General features: G+C 40.0%; 1 protein-coding gene across 14 annotated transcripts in view; it reads left to right on the forward strand.

Moving 5' to 3' along the window:
* Nucleotides 1–3834, forward strand: part of ARL15 (ARF like GTPase 15) — a 508217-nt gene extending 504383 nt beyond the window's left edge. For all 14 annotated transcript variants that reach the window (XM_072605638.1, XM_072605639.1, XM_072605641.1 and 11 more), the window contains one exon: nucleotides 927–3834. In XM_072605638.1, coding sequence (XP_072461739.1) covers nucleotides 927–1079 — 153 coding nt within the window. In that variant the 3' untranslated portion in view covers nucleotides 1080–3834. The remainder of the gene's footprint in view (nucleotides 1–926) is intronic.
* The last annotated feature ends 13943 nt before the right edge of the window (nucleotides 3835–17777 follow it).

Below are 17777 nucleotides of genomic sequence, written 5' to 3' on the forward strand. Positions count from 1 at the left end.
GTGATAGAATGTACATGAGAAAATTTAACAAAAACTGTTTTACCAACATGGGTCTTCACCTTGCCCGAGCCAATATAACCAATAATTTTGTAAATCAAAAACTTGGCCATTACCTAGCAACATGAGTTTATAATACTCAATTTTACCAAAATCCTACTAAATCAGTATCTTTTTCAGTAAGATACTGGCTTGTGGTGGGGTTTCATTCAACATGTTTCAGCAGTGATGAGATGCAAGTCTTAAGTGATGAAAAAGTGGCAGATGCCTGACCCCATGTGCCCGCTGTGAAGTCAGTCTTCTCTCCTCTTTTTTCTCCCATAGGCAACAAAAACACCAAACTTTTTAGAAAGGAAAAACACTAGGATATGACTTTTTTGGTTTTTTTTTACTACTGGAAGAGATTATCCACTTATAAAAGTTACTTTTAAGTATCCTCTTGTGTCATAGAGGTGGGTTTGAAAATTTTTGGAGGGGGAAAGTGGGGGAGCTTTCTCCCATAGAGGGCAATTTACTTATAGTCAAACTAAGTCTTGAATAGCTTCTTCACAACTGTCCAGTGACCTCAGGCATCAGGGTGCAATGTTCCGAAACTGTTTGCTTCCTTTGAATTGAATTTGAATTTTTGCCATCTTTGATATAGTTGGCCCTGTGTATTAAGTGCATGCAGCTTTTTCTCGGATTCAATAGGACCTCCCATGCTATGAAGTGGACAAGCCGAATGGTGGCTTGCAAACGGGCCATTCATCCCTAAAGAAAACACACTCAGGTCACAACATAGGACCTATGTTATAAGAACATCTGTTGATTGGCCTCTTAGGAAGGCTTGGGTACCTCTCCCTACTTCTCTCCTAATGATTGTTATGAGAAAGAATGAGATTTTTATCAGTAAGATGTTTAACCTTTTTTTTTTTTTTTTTTTTTTGTAGATCAAAAAATATTTTGAACTTGAACCACTTGCACGAGGAAAACGCTGGATTCTGCAACCCTGCTCGCTAGATAACATGAATGCAGTAAAAGACAGCTTCGCCCAGCTGATAAATTTGTTAGAAGAAAAGGACCCTGAACCTGTAAGAATGTGAAAGCTAGAGAAGAAGACCAATCCTCAGAAGGTCCTTGTACCTAGCCTGTTTGTTTCTTGTTTTAATTTTATTTTGGTATCAAAACTATTAACTGCTTTGAAATCCATTTTTTTTTCCTTCAAGTATTCCAGATTCTGTTTCATCTCTCTATTCAAATAAATATTCTGTAAGTCAGGTAAATTATCATTGATATTAAAGTCCAAGTACACACTACTGAGAGAAAATTTCTTCTCCGTTTACCACTAATTACTTTGTTGATTACAGGTAGCTTCCTTCTATTTTTATGAGAACCTCCGTCATCTGCCTTGTGATGAAATGGATGGGTTCGTAAGAGTCAGATATTTTGTGAAGGATGCAAAATTACTCATAATACCTTGACTTATTTTCCAAAGGGGATCTATCAAATGTGTTATGTGTAATAGGTATATCAAAGAATTTCTTATGGACCTCTACACATTCAGAAGGCATTTAGTTTTAAATGCTGCCCTCATGGACTATCTGTGAAGAATGTTCACCAACAGTTCCAATAAATCATCTTATAAGGAAGGAATGCTCTATTGATGCAGGGTTGACTTTGAAGTGTCACTTAATGACAACATAAGTAATTTGGGGGTTGATTAAAACTCAAATCTCATTCTCCATCCGCTTTAAAGGCATAGACCATTAAATTTGTGTTTGAACAGGATATCCAGGCACAAATTCCTATCAGGATGTACAGATTACTATCAAGTCTATATTATTCTTAACATAAAGAGAATGAGAATCTTCATAAAATCAAGCTACAACAAAATGATCAGTTAGTTGTTTTGTTGTTTTTATTTTCTTTTAAGGAATCTTTAGAAGATTGATAGAAATGAAGGAAATAGTTTGTGTTTTTTTTTAATAAAATAATGGAAATGATTAATAGCCAAACTAAACATAAGTAAAATTGGCAATGGTTGTCGTGTTAGCATGAATTGTGACAAAGGCTTCAGATAAGGGATCATTTGTATCATTCATTCATAAAGTGCTAATGTATTTTAGTGGTCTGCTAGTGCCTCTCCGCAGTAGATGAGGATCTATCAGTGTTTCTATTACAAACCTCTATTTTCAGAGGTTGGCAACTTGGCCTCAATCATTTGCTCTGGGCTAAATGTTAATGCATTTGTTCTTGGCCCAGCTTCAAATTTTTGAACTAATTAAAAATTAATCCATTTAATTGAACTTATAGAATTGAAATGGAATGAAATGTATTGGTTTTCTGGGGTTTGATCCCTTTTTGCCCTCCTGAAACTAAAAACAGATTTCTGGATGGAGGGCTTTTAAAAATTAAATTCTCCAGGCCTTTGGTCCGTAATATAGACTAGGATCCTTGGGCACTTGTAAATATTTTTTTAAGTGGATGAACTTTAGAAACCCTCTTCATACACCTGAGCAGTAAAAACATGTTCTTCCTTTTTGTTGAGCATAGACTTATTCCCACACGTGGCACCAAAGGACAGGTTGGCACAATACCTCATCACTGCTCCAGAGGACAGACAGATATCAGACCCTTCACGTTTTCTGAATGTCGTTTTTGTGGTTTAATAGCATAGGTGGATTTTATTGAAATCATCACCTTTTAAATGTTTGAAAACTTCTTCAACCTTTTTTATGGAATGGATCAAAAAGCTCTGTAGCACATGATACCTAATTTTTTTGTCTAAGGTGTTCTTGAATATTTTTAATACTGTGTAATATTTGAGCAGCACATACTTTCTATTCTGATGACCAGGATCTGAAATTCCTGTTTCATCTTGTCCTGTTTTGGTTCACTGTCTGAGAACGATAAATCTGACCGTTAGGGATTGCTTTCTCTGCAAGTTCATTAAATGTAGAATATTGTCTTTTTAAGATACTGTGGTTTAATGCTCCGAAGCCATCTGTTAAATGACTTCCCGTTGTGTGTGTGTGTGTGTGTGTGTGTGTGTGTGTGTGTGTGAGAGAGAGAAGGAGAGAGAGAGAGAGAGAGAGAGAGAGAGAGAGAGAGAGAGAGAGAGAGAGAGAGAGAGAGACTGTGTTCATGTGTGCATCAGTGTCAGGCTTCCTCTCAGACCTACGACTGTCTGCAGTGTCTCAGCCGTCAGAATGAAAACATTATCAATCAGTACCCAACAACAGCTGTTTTTGACAAGTTTCTGTCTGACGCCTAATGCTTTACAACTGTCAATAAGGCTCCTTCTTTGTCTAGCAGTTCTGAGCTTGCTGTCTCACTGTTTCCGTGCTGCATCCTGTCCCTGTAACTCTAGAATTCGCCATATTTCGGAAATCCACATGGGAGTGTGTGTGTGTGTGTGTGTGTGTGTGTGTGTGTGTGTGCGCGTGTGCGTGTGTGTAGAAAGAGAGAGATTCTTATTTGCTGTGTAATGTGCCACAGGTGTCTTGGTTTGCATATTCACATACTATATAGAAAAAAGAAGTCTGTGATGTATTACTTCTCTTAGCTTTTCATTGTATTTATGGAGTTAACAATTTTTGTACCTTATGAGCTAAAGCAGTTGCCTTTTTGTAATGGCAATTAATTTATATTACAAGAGTTTGTATCTACTTTAGTTTATGGTCTTGGTTGCTAGTTAACTGTCATGTTATCCTGTCTTTATACTAAAAATACAGCATCTATACTTAGAAGTTGACCAATTCGTGTGGACAACTGCCAGGCGAGGGGAACTTGTATTGTCAATGATTTATACGTGATTTCCACTATCTTCCAATGAAAATAAACGCTGAGTAGAATTCATTTCCTTAGCCTGCCTCCTTTCAGTGTTAGCATTTGGGGGCCACGGTTTCCCATTTTGCCTTGTGTTGCCTATTGATACAAAGTTCTCCAGAATCAGCTCTACTGTTCTCTGGTCAAAACAAATGATTAATTTACATACACTTTGAAGTGACTGTGAGAAACCTGAAAAAATAATAAGTGTCTTTCCTAGTTGGTTTGTCTTTGGCAGTAGTTTGCTTTCATTCAAGTCATTCCTTCAAAATGAGTGAACAGAGTTCACTTTAAGAGTGCTAATGGAAAATGACATGCCTCAATCAAAACAGTGTTTTATTATATTTCCTATAAAAATAGCTTTCTAGGAATGCCTCAGTTTGGTGGAAGGAACTACTTCTACCAATGTAAATATACTTCTGGAATAAGTAAATATTTTTAAAGCTACTTTGGGGGATTCCCACATGTGCATTGGTCTTTAAAAGGGGAAAGCACTATCCAAAAAAAGGTAAGAAAAAGAAAAATCTAATGCAAGAGTAAAAAATTCCAACCTTCAGGCTATGCTTGAACTCCAGTGAAATCCTATCCTATCACACTTTTGACTATATAGATACTCACAGTTCTTCCCACTGAAGCCATGTGCTTTCTGAGATACAACCCCCAGAGAGTGTAACTTCCATTCCTAGTTTGGTTTCCAAGGTAGGCAATTATCATTTATCAACTTCCTAAGGAATCTCAGACATACCCAAGCAAGTGGGGACAGAATTGTAAGATTTTTCAAGTGAATGGGGTTTTCTCTAGGTTCAGATCCCTTATTCAGACTTGAATGGAAATCTAATGATAATGCCCACCTCATTCTCTCTGTAACTTTAGGGTATTTTCATTAACCTCTTGACCTAATGGTGCAAACTGAAATGAAAAGGTATATGTGTGGGGGTGGGAGGTGGAAGTTACCCGTGGGGATCCTTCATTTTCAATGGGTTTGGTAAAGAGGGACCATCTCCATGCTTCTAGGGGAATCTTGATTCCCTACCCTCCCCCATCTGCATTCCCCCAGCCACTTCCAAGCTTGGACCCGGGAGGTCTGAAGTTCATGCTGTGAAATGCATTACCACATCATGTTGGGAATTCCTAGCACCAAAGGGTTCACAACTTTTGGCCACCATTGAGTCAGCATGTTAAATGATTTGCATCTTAGGGTTAAGTGTTTTAAAACTCTAATGCACAAAGTAGCCTATAAGCATGGATTTTAGCACCCTACTCCTTCCCCCCCCCCCACCACTTATTTATGAAACCTGAGGAGGGTCCCTTGTAAGACGAAGAAACTCAGATGGAAGATCAATCTCCCCTCCCCCTTCCCTGTCCTTTTGAATTAAAACCTTAAATGAAAAGCTTTTCTTCCACCTACTGTGTCATTGGATCTGGAAAATTTGACTCCCCATGCTGGGAAATGGTCTGTTTGGTCCAACCTCTCTCTCTCTCTCCATATTGTGCCTTTCTATAAAACCAACACAAAGTGTTTGAAAGGCATGAAGAAGAACCTCTTCAACAGACACTTTGTCCAAGTGAACAATTTCTTTACTAAATTCTGTGCAGTAAAAAAATTCTTTGTGGTTTTCAAATGAACTTCACTTCAATTCCCATCTGACAGGGTGACCCATTTAAAACATGGCACATAAAACACATTTCATTCAATGGGCTTTGATTTAGGCAGGCCACCCTGTAGTATTCTGGAACTGGCCATGGCCTCTATTCGTACCCTCTTCTGCTGTTCCCTTAGGCCTCTATTGGCAGTTCAGTGGGTCACCCTCTATGTCATTATAACATACCATTTATATGACCCTTCCTACTTTTCAAAACACTTTCACATGCATGCCCTTTTTGAGCCTTTCAACAATCCTGTGATAGCAGTAGGATAGGTATTATTGTCCTGTATTTTACAGACTGGGAGACTAGACATAGCTTGCCCAACCTCAGCAGTAGAATTAGGACTAGAACCTGGGATTTTTGGATCTTTGTCCAAATCTCCTGCCACCAAATAATCCTGTTGTTTCCAGATGTTTCCATGTTAGTGACTCCTTGAGGCAGTAGGATGGTTCAAAATGACTGGGTCATCTGTTAAAAAAAAAAAAAAAGATTTTACATTACTTAACATTGAAAACATTTCCTCTAGATCTCAGGGGTGGGAAAATGCAAGCTTTTTCAAAGGGCTTTTCTCCTGTCAATTTTTAAAGCTTTCTATTTATTATCTATTATCTATCCACTGATTAACACTCCAGTCATCCCCTTTTCAATGATGTTCTCCTCTCTAATCTTGCCCACTCTAGCCACTTCATGTAACTCAGTCAGCATTATTCATTTTAAACAGTTTCACCCTGAGGAAGGAGGTAAGTAAAAAGTACTCTCCCCAAGAAGGAAATGCTGACTCCAGCACAATGAAACTGAACCAAATGAAAGCAATATTCCAGTAAATTTAGGGTACTGTGTCCTCCATTGCATGGTTCCTTGTGATAGTTGTATGTCTCTAAACATCCATGAAATATGAAAAAAATCAATCCACTGGGAAGATCATTTATATCACAAGCAAAACCCAATAAGACCTACAGAATTTAACATCAAATGTCAACCTGGCAGACAATTCCCTGAGAGGAAGAAGTTGAGTCCTTCACCCACAAAAGCGGACCCGGCGCTCCAACAGCATAGAATCATAGACTGGAAACTGGAAGGGGTCTTGGAGATCATCTACTCCCACCCCCTCATTTTACCCGTGAGGAACTTGTGGCTGAGAAGTTAAGTGCCTTCCTCAAGATCATACAGCTGATATATTAGTGGCAGAGCCAGGATCAATAAGCATCAGACCAAATGTCCAAAGCCTATAAATTGTGTTCACTTTCCAAGCAGCTGCATGACTAAACCTAGGACTGAATATGTTTTCAATGTCTGGATGAACTTCCCAGACATACTGCTCCATGGGGTAGTTTATTATTTAAATGTATCAACAAGGAAAGGATGGTGGCCCCTCAAGGGACATTGGTGCCATGGTCATTGACAACAGTGAGGAGAATGGATCCTGGGTAGTTTGCATGTGATGCGGCCAAAGGTTATCTGGAAGAACTCTTCAAGGGCACAGTAAATTCTGATGTAATATCAGATCATTAAGAAATAGGTATCAGGAAGTCATCTGAATCAAGAGGCTTGATTTAAACAGAAAACTTCACTGAAATTCATCCATAGGACTACAGGGTGCCATTTCCCACAATTCAGTTCCATTAAAAACCCTATACTAACTTCCTACTATGTACCAGGCACAGGATAGCCATGTGGTTCGGAGGAAAACACACTGGTCAGAATCCAGGTCTTAAGACCTGGATTCAAATCCTCCCTTGAAGGTCTACTACTTAAGTGACCTTGGGCAAGTCAGCTCACCTCAAAGAGCCTCAGTTTTCCTCATCTGTAAAATGAAACAGTTGGACTAGATGGTGTCTGAATTTCCTTCAAGCTCCAAATCTGTGACCTCCTCTTCAGAGCATTGGGGATAAAAAGTCACAATTGTGTTATCTTTTAAGGCAACAACACATAACACAAATAAGGAAATACAAAATAAATGCAGAATCGTTTGGAGGGTTAGGATAGGTCTGGTGGGTGGCACTAATAAGAGGGAGAATCAGACAAAGACACCTTTTAAGAGGTTAACTCTAATTTAGGCATAGAATTTTCTCCATTTTGTGGTGTGAAGTATCTACACTGCTCACTCAAAGATGCACTCCTAACAAGGTTATTCAACAGAAAATCTTTGTAATGTTTTTCTATCTTGCTTCAGTCATAGGATTTGTCTGGAGGCTTTGCATTACTGTGGAAGTCTTAATCTCTTATGTAATTGTCCTCCAAGTACTGTGGGTTTTTAAAAAATTATTTATTTTAATTTTCAACATTCGCTTCCATAAGATTTTGAGTTCTTAATTTTCTCCCCCTTCTCCTTTTCTCATCCCCAAGTGTGCAATCTGATATAGGCATTACTTATACATTCATATTAAACATATTTCCACATTAGTCATAGCGTAAAGAAGAATTAGAACCAAAGGGAAAACCCACAAGAAAGAAAAAACAAAAAAAGGAAAAATAGTCTGCTTCCATCTGCATTCGGACTCCAAAGTTCTTTATCTGGATGTGGATAGCATTTTCCATTGTGAGTCTTTTGGAATTGTCTTAGATTATTGTGATGCTGAGAAGAGCTAAGTCTGTCAAAGTCATTGCACAATGTGGCTGTTACTGTGTACGATGTTCTCCTGGTTCTGCTCATTTCACTCAGCATCAGTTCATAGAAGCCTTTCCAGGTTTTTCTGAAGTCTGTTGGCTCATCATTTCTTATAGCACAATAGTATTCCCATTATATTCAGATACCACAGCTTGCTCAGCCATTTCCCGATTGATGGACATGCCCCCAATTTCCAATTCTTTGCCACTGGGTTTTTTTAACCTCCTTTTTTGACTTCCTTAATTGAATAGTCGACTTGTATGACTATAGGCTTATCCTCCCCTAAATTCTTCCTGTGATACCTCGGTGACTTGGAGGGGCTCCTGACTTTTCAGGACCCATCAGGAGGGCGCTCACTCTGACAGATCCTGCCAAGGGGAAAGAAAGGGATTTGAGTGCAGACTGTGGACTGGGTGATGGCTGTAGCTGGAGCACCACCAGTCTAATGGTGAGAGAGACTCAACCCCAGGAGGGTGGCCCCAGGGGTTGGAATTTGTTTGGCTACAGCAACTCTTGAAATCAGATGTCAAGTTGGAGTATTGATCCGTTTCAGCCGAGGAACTCCCCACTTTGGGGAAGCTACAGCTCCTGTGAAGCATAAAGCTATTTTAAATCTGTATTTTTGTATTTCTTTTTGGTAACCTCCCCCAACCCCCACTTTAGAGCCATCCTTCAACCAAATGTTATTTTGCATTTCTTCTTGGTCCTAACTTATTTGCAATAGCAGCACCCCTGATTTAGAACTATTTTAAAGTTATATTCACATACTGTTTAACTTCATACCAAAAAAAATCAAAGCAAACCCAAAAAGGAATCTAATGAACCTATACAACTTTAGAACTCCAATTCTGACTTTTTTTCTAAGAGAGCTCGATAAAGTTAGGCTCCTCTTATTCTGCTATAGGTCTAGAACACAGAACATTTCGAAGTGGAAAATCCAACTCTGCTAATCACCTCCTGTTCTTTTCATCTCCCTTGCATTCGAAGAGGCTTTCCTTCCCTCTCCCAAACTGCTTAGTTTCATCCTTCTATTTGTTTGGTCTGACAAACAATCAGCATGTGAAGTGTTTAATGAGGGACCTCCAAAGCAGAGGCCTCAATTCACTAGCATTCATGGCTTCATCCTCCCACACAAATGTCTGCTGCCAAGCAAAAGGCTGGTACCATTCATATGTATAGACATAGGGAGCAACCTCCAAACTGAATAGACCCCTGGATTTCTTCAACAGTCAGCCAGTAGTAGAGCCAAAGCCTTATCAATGTTTCAGAAAGTTACTTTCTCATTCATCCAGGGACACACACATTTAAAAACAAAAAAGAATGAATGAATGACTGGGAATTGGGAGATCTCTCCACCACCACTACTTTAAAAAGTGATAAGATATCTTAGGTTGTAGGATCGGTAAAAACTGATGATTTTGGCAAGAATTGACCCAGATTCTATCATGAAATTAAAGATTTCTCCAAAATCTCTAACACTGCTGAGCTCACTGTATACCCTGTTGCCACTCTGCCGACCTCTGGTCCAGTGGGATAATAGATCCTCCCTTTATACAGAAGTGTGCATGATTCTTTGAGAACGTTCATGACCTTAAATGGAACCCACTTTGTTTCTCTTCTCATTAATTACAACTTATGTTAGCTCTCAGATATTATAGTAGGACCCCATTGTCACCCAGAGATGCCTAAAATATTTTGGGGTTTTGATTCTGGTTTTGCTTCGGGTTAAGGTGGAGTGGAATATCTTACATGTTGATGGTCTCTGGTATTATATCAATCCTGAATGCTAAAGATGCAGATCCAATTCCCAGAAAAAAAGCTCTTTCTACTAAGGTATTTTTAAAAGCAATTTTCTCTGTCCTCCCATTAGAGGTGAGAGCAACAGATAGCAAGGTTCCTACTAGAAATATGGGGCCACTCAGAATATCCAAACAGGGGATTCACCTGCATCTCATGAGACATCATAGCAGCAAGGTCCCCTTCTGGGGCTTCATTTCCTGCTTTTGCGTGAAACCTTTCTAGATTAGGTGCTTTACGCCTCACACTTTCATACTCATTTTTTGTCCTTCCAGTCCACAAATAATTGACAGTTGTTTCTCCACAGCTCCTGGTGATTTTTTTATTCACTGATAACTAGTCTTAATTAATAACTGCATTAATTAATATATTCATTTGTAGGTTAATATGTTTCCTAACCATCCAACATCTTAAATTTCTTAAGAGAAGAGACTACATCTCTTTCCTTCAGCACTGAAGCAGAAGATAAAAGACTGGGTTAAAATCTCAGCTCACTCTTCTCCATCTGTATGACTTTAGGAAGAGCTATTTCCTTTCTACGGGTCTAGATTTCCTCATCTATAGAACAAGAAGGCCCTTCTAGCTCTGAATCCTGGAATCCTTTGGCCCTTGGTGGTACAAATTTCATTGCAAGTTGGACACTGTAAATAGAATTAACTGATTCAATTTCATTTTGGAGACCAGTCTTCCAAATTTGCAACAACTCACGGATTAAGTTTCATTTTCACAAGTTATGTCATCTTAATAGAGGATGAAGTTCCAAGATTCCTGGGATAATTGTCTCACCATCTTGGGGGGTGTTCATTAAGCACCCTCTCAAAACTGACATTTTTGCTAGATTAAAAGCAAAACTGGTCCCTATTCAGACAATGGAAAAATCATTATTTTTTAAAAATTATTATAACCTTTACCTGTTAAATCTAAGTAATATAGTTCATAAAACTGTGGCATTTAAATGTCTCAGAGGTAAGCCTCATAATGCCTGTTGTTTTCATCTTTCCTGTAGCTCAAGGACAAGGAACTTGGTTTGATGATAAATGCCCAATAAATGTTTGTTGCCTGACACGTTGCCTCTGTGTGTGTGTGTGTGTGTGTGTGTGTGTGTGTGTGGTTTGCTAGTTCTTGGGATATGTGAACAGTGCAGGTAGAGGAATACATAAGAAACTGCTCCTGTGGGAAGTACATGAGAACGAAATAAAATGAAAGATTTTTTTTTAAAGCAGTTTTGATAGACTTAAGAACTCTGAACAGCTCCATGACCAACCATTACTCAGTTTGTGCTACCTACCCTTTCAACATGTGATGGATTCAGGGTGCAGAATGAGACATGTATTTGGTCATGGACAAAGTGGGAATTTATTTTCATTGAATATGTCTATTTATTACAAGAACTTTGTTTTCCCTTTAAGTTGGGGTGGAGTGGGATGGAAAGAAAACAAATGCTTGTTAATTGAAATATGAAAGTTTTTGTAAGAGGGAAATACATAGGAAGGGATTTCAAATGTACTTCAAGGAGATTTGTGAAGTTCTTTACAAATCCTTTGAAGAAGACCAAACATGCTATTTGAAGTTGATGGGGAAATTATTTCCATCTTAATTCTATATATGTTTATTGGGGCCTTATGATGTTCAAGATTCTCTGTGAGACTCCGGTGGTGATATAAAGTTGTACAAAACATAGCTCCTGCTTTCAAGAAATTCTGCTATAGTAGTAGCAGTAGCATGCATACATGATTTTAGCCATACAAGGAACATACTGACTGCCCTAAGAGCAGTAGAGACTCGGGAGGGCTCTGAGCACAGATAAGAATGACAAAATGGAATCTCAGCACCTGGGTTAGAATCCCTACTCACTCACTATGTGACTAATCACTTCATTACTTTGGACCTCAGTTTCCCCATCTGTAAAAAAAGGAGTGGGGACAGGAACTTGATGATTACCAGGTCCCATCCACCCCTGAAGAGCACAGTCCTGGGAGAATTCTAGGTTTCTGACGACTGAAAGGGGAAGGCATTTGATGAAGAGGTAACACCTGTATTGGTGAAGATGAGAGAGGACCAAGATTAACACTGGACATGATGCATTTGTGAATCAGGACATAAACCATATGTTGGAGCCTGGAGTTCATGCTAGGGAATAGTGGGAGATAAGGCCCAAAGGGTAGGGTTGGGGGTCCAATTGTGTCAGGCCTTGAATGCCAGGATTTAATTTTATTTGGTTTTTAGTGGGGAGTGCCTCATAACTTTGGAGCAGGGCAATACTATGACAGCATTATTGGAGCATATTGGGGGTGAGGACATGTCTAGAAACTCTTGTAATAATCAAAGATTGAGATGTTAAGGGCATGAATGAGGGCAGGAATGGAAGAGAATTGGTGAATGCAGGGGTACTGTATGAGGGTTAAGAGAGCAAAGACATTCAAGCAACCATGTAAAGGAAAACTCTAAAGACTTTAGAAGTCAGAATAGAGTTACCAATTATGCCTTCAGATAAGAGATGAAGCCTCTTGGGGGAGAGGTGGTGGGCAACAGGTATGGAATGGGGCATACTGTTGTCAGGCCTGGCTCATGTATGAATTTGTTTTGCTTCACTATTGATTTGCTACAAAAGATGTGGGGAAGGACTCGTTTACTGAGAAATGACAGTGATATAAAAATGGGGGAAGAAGAGTCATCAAGAAAGCATTGGTTTTTAAAAGACAAAACTGGTCAAAAGTAACTGCAATAATATTATCATAGCCAGAATTGGGGGGACTGAGACAATAATTCAGTACAACAAGAATTTGTTAAATGTTTGTTCATTATCTTCAAGGTAAAGATATACAAAGATAAAATGAAGAGTCTCTGTCCTCAAAGGGTCAAATCTAGTAGAACCATGTAACACATAGACACATCTCAGCAGGGCAGCTAGGAGTCAAGGATACCTGAGTTCAAATCAAGCCTCAGCCACTCCCTAGCTATGTGACCCTGGGTAAGTCACTTCACCCTGTTTGTCTATTTCTTCATTTGTAAAATAAGCTGGAGAAGGAAAGGGCAAACCACTCCAGTATTTCTGCCAAGAAAACCCCAAATGGGGTCACGAAGAGTTGGACATGACTGAAAACAGAACAATAACAAAAAGATGGAGGATTAAGTGCCTTATGAGCAGTACAAGTTCTGGGCTACATCCTACTAGGGGGATAATTGAAAGATCACCCAGTGAACATTTAATTATAATATACATAACATTTATTAATAAAATTTATCATGTGCGAAGCTCTAAACCGGCCTCAGAGCATAGTTGGAGTGCCTCTACCATGGTGACTGGCCAAATTTCTGCAATGCCAAGTCATTAAGCAAAGTTTCCACCAGCCACAGACTGCTGCTCCCTCCCTACCCGCAGAACAGTTTCCAAAGAGCAAACTTCTCTAGATAATCATTCCAGTGACCTTGGAGGGACAAGGTGAAATGACCTCATGAATTTTTAAGATCCTCTAAGATGATTTAACTGTATCAGGTTGTAAGGAAGCGCTCACATCATCTCTGAGAAATAGGGCAGTTAGATGACACAGTGAATAGGGTGCTAGGTCTGCAGTTAGGAAGAATCCAGCCTCAGACACTTAGTAGCTGTGTGATCCTAGGCAAGTCACTTTAATATCTGCCTCAGTTTCCTCATTGGTATAAAATGGGTATTAATAATAGTACCTATTTTCCAGGGTTATGAGGATAATTATAAAGTACTTAGTTTAGTGCCTAGCACATAGTAAACACTATATGAACTTAGCTGTTACTGGTGGACAGAGGAAACACGTGAAAAAGGCCTTTTAAAGATAATTAAAACATTACAAGGAGAATGGCCTTTGTTCAGGCATTTAGAAGCAGCACTGCTAACCGACTCCAATAAGGGCAGTGCTGGGGTTTTTCCCATATGAATAGTTTTCCCCTGAGCCTTTTCTATTCCCTTGGTATGTCTTGTGACCAAGAGTACATATCTCAGTGGCCTGCTTGGGGTGAGGCCGTGTCTGGTCACTGGGTCCATATGCACCATGAACAGATGACTGACTCTGGTCCAGTTAGTACTATGGTCAAATTGCCTACTTTTAAAGAAAAAAAAGCACTCCATGAAAGGTTTTAAAAATAGAAGAGTGTATGTGATAATGAAGTTGATTTTTTTGCGTGTGGTGTAGACCTGAGAATTTATCAGTCATCAGTGAAATGAGGCAGGTAGGTGCCTTAATGGATAGAGGGCAGCTAGGTCCCAATTAGTGTGAATTAGAACTTGATTCCCACCATGAGGTTACATTATTTGAATTCACACTGCATTTTTCTAATGGGTGAGGACCAATGACCATATTTGCATCATTATAACTTGGATTAGTGTGAAGTCAAATACATGTACTCAAGGTGCTGTGTTCAAAGCAGGCGATGAGAAAGGTTATTTTAGCAGGAATCTGTCAAATTAAGCCTACAACCAACATTGAGTAGCTACCGACTACCTGCAAGGTGCTGTGGAAGCAGAACAGTAGACCAACAAGAGTATTGCCTCTGGAGTTGGAGAATCTGAGTTCAGATCCTGCCTTGGATGCTTCCTACCTGTGTGATTTTACGTAAATCACCTAACCTCCTTGGGCCTCAGTTTCCTTATCTGTACAATGAGTGTTTGGATGAGATGATCCTTCACCCTCTAGGTCTATGATCTCGTGATATAAATATGCAAAATGTCCGAGTTTGGGCTCCTAACCTTAATAGGCAGGTGCAGCACATGCATGGACAGGTATTTCAAGATAGGGGGTGATATGGCAAAGGAGAGATCCGAAGAAACTGAGGAGAAAAGATTGGGGAGAGGATTGAGGGACGTGGAGACAGAGAAAGTGAAGAGAAAACTGCCTGTGAAATGAAGCCTGGAAGACCTTGGGTCCGAATGCTGACTGACACCAGTTTTGTTGTGTGACCCTGGGAAAGTCAATTTCTCAGTGCTCTATCAACGCTTTAAGATTATATATTGAAGAGGAGGTGCTAACTTGCATTGATGGAGGGAGTTTCCTTTCCTGGGAGTTCACCATATCAATGTACTTCTTGTCCCCTATCCTTAAGGAGGCAGAAGCTGGGAGGAGAGAGGTTACTGGAAGGAAAAGAAAAGTACCTTGTAAACCTATTCACTAGGAAAGAAATTTGTCTTAACCAAATGTTACTGATTCACAACCCAAAAACCCAATGTGTCTGGACTAACACCTGTTGACTTGCCAATCTGCATTTAACACAACCAAAGGGCGCAGCTGGCCTCGGTGTCAATTCAAAGCAAAGGTAGGGTGCTCAGAATTTTGGAAATGTTGAATTGCAAATGAGTGTTGGGCCCCTGCTCCCAGCAGTTAGCAGCACGGCCAATAGCAGCATGGCTGGTAAGTCCCCTTTTGCCTGTGACCTCTGAACTACAGTAGTACTGTATAGGGCTGGAAAACTAATCAAAAACATTGAAAGTATTAGCACTGTTTGCTTCACATTCCTGCCTATTTGCTGCCCAATTAACATGATTTACAGCTGAAAAAATAATGCTCTCAGTCAGAGATAAATGGACTACTGAAACTCTGAAGCAAAGGGGAGAGGGCCAATCATGTTTATGAAAGTTATCCCAAGCAAATAGACATCCACAGGGAACATGGAGAAGTTCTGTTTCTCAGAATCTTTCCCTTTCTGCTTTCACCATCCAACATCTTCCCTGCCCAGTTGATTTGGAGGGCCAGATGGTGTGGTGTAATGCCGGACAGGCCCCGCAGCCAGTCAGAAGGCCGTGCCCTAGCTGGCCCCGGGCTAGACCTGAAAATGTCACACACACACACACACACACACACACACACACACACACACACACACACACACACACACACACACACACACACACACACACACACACACACACACACACACACACACACACACACACACACACACACACACACACACACACACACCCCCCCCCCGGGTCTCCAAGACAGACAGAGTGGTTGAGCTTAGCGTTGGCAGTGACCCCTCTTGCAGAAAACAGGCTTTTTTGGTGACACCCACATCATATGAAGTCCTGGCTAACACATTGTAAACCAGTCATCCTTCTGCTTCTCATACTGATTTCACCTCAAAGGAACTTTGGTTTCATATTTAAACCAAATGGCGTGTGAGATTTCTCTAGGTGATGTACTGCTCTCCATTCAGTCATTTGAAAAACCCTATAGAAGTCTGTAGGTGACAGTGGGCTCCAGTCACCTCCAAGTTCCATGGAAGTCTAGTTGATGCTTATGGACAGGAGACTTTTTTTTTTTTTGCTTGCTTGATACTGAATGGGAAAGTTTTCTGAATTTAAGTGCTTGCGGATAGTATGATAATTGGGAATTGGCAGTTTTCACTGTGCCAATGGTACCAGGTCCAGTGACTGTATGGTCCTGTTGGTGAGAGGATGGAAATCTGGATCTGCTTTTTAGCACTCCCACCAATTCACCATTTTGTGCAAGTAGAACTTGGGGAAGTGCCCCACTTTCAGAGGTGAATGGCTCATTCATTCATTAGTGTACTTATATTTTAGCATATATTACAAGCCTACTGCCTACATTTGGAATTACGATAAGGTGATTAAAATGTCCACACCTTTTGAAACAGATCTCACTGCTAGATATATACTCCCCAGGAAGTTAATGATTAGAAAACACACACAAACACACTCATAGATCCATAAATCAAAGTATTCATTGCAGAACTTACATTAGCGAAGAACTGGAAACAGAGCAGATGTCCACAATAACGAAGACGTTAGAACGGAATGCTGTGAAATTACATTGACCAAGGGTAGCTGTAAAGAAGAGATATGATGACACCTCAAAATGGTATCTGCATATCAAAGATAACCAAAGATATGAATGCTTTCAGGAAACTATTGAATATAGAATTATGGAATGTTAAAGCTGGAAGGAACTTTGGATATTATCTACTCCACCTCTGTCATTTTGCAGATGAAAAAACAGGCACAGAGAAACAAAATGATTTGCCCAAGGTTGCACAGCTAGTAGCAGAACCACAGCTAGAACCAAGGTGATCCAACTCCAAGGTTAGCACTATATCCTGCTTTGCAATCGTTACTATTTAGTCACTTTTTAGTCATGTCTGACTCTTCATGACTCCATTTGGGGTCATTTCTTGGCAAAGATTCCAGAGTGGTTTGCCGTTTCCTTCTCCAGCTCATTTTATAGATGAGGAAACTGAGGCAAACAGGATTAAGTTGCTTGTCCAAGGTTACAGAGCTAGTAAGTGTCTGGGGCCAGATTTGAACTCAGGAAGATGAGTCTGCCTGATTCCAAGCCCAGTGCTCTATCCACTATGTCATCTAGCTTATCCTGCTTACACTTCAGTAAAGAATGTCAATTAAAACACAGTCTTTATCACCTGAATACCCTTTGGAGGGAGTTCAGTCTACACCTTCCTCTCTAAAAGTAGTTTCCAAGGATCATCTTCACAGAACTGGTAACTTGTTCGTTAAAACCTGATAGCTATAGAGGCAGCCTTTGCTGGTGAAGACCACTGGACTGAGCAGAAGGATGCATAAGATCTATTTCCAGCCACTAATGACTGTGTGTGACCTTGAGCATATCCCCTCTCTGGGTCCCTTTCCTCTTCTATAGCAATGAGTGGGCCAGATTATATGGTTCCCAAAGTCCCAGATCCAACATTCTACAGCTTGATCCCTGGGGTCTTTGATCTCATCCATAACCTTGCAGTCCACTTTTGAGCTTCCCTGAAAGGAGCTCACTTTTTACCCAAGCCTATGAAAATGGGGAAGCTAAGTTCTTCATTGGATTGTCTCTGAACAACAAATTCTAAAGCTTTGCATTCCATGACTCAAATGTTGTTTGTTTGTTTTTTCATCTTTTCTGACTTTGGGGAGAAATGATGGCAGGTA

The sequence above is a fragment of the Notamacropus eugenii genome, chromosome 4, assembly GCF_028372415.1.
Source record: "Notamacropus eugenii isolate mMacEug1 chromosome 4, mMacEug1.pri_v2, whole genome shotgun sequence".
In the NCBI taxonomy this organism is placed as follows: domain Eukaryota; kingdom Metazoa; phylum Chordata; class Mammalia; order Diprotodontia; family Macropodidae; genus Notamacropus; species Notamacropus eugenii.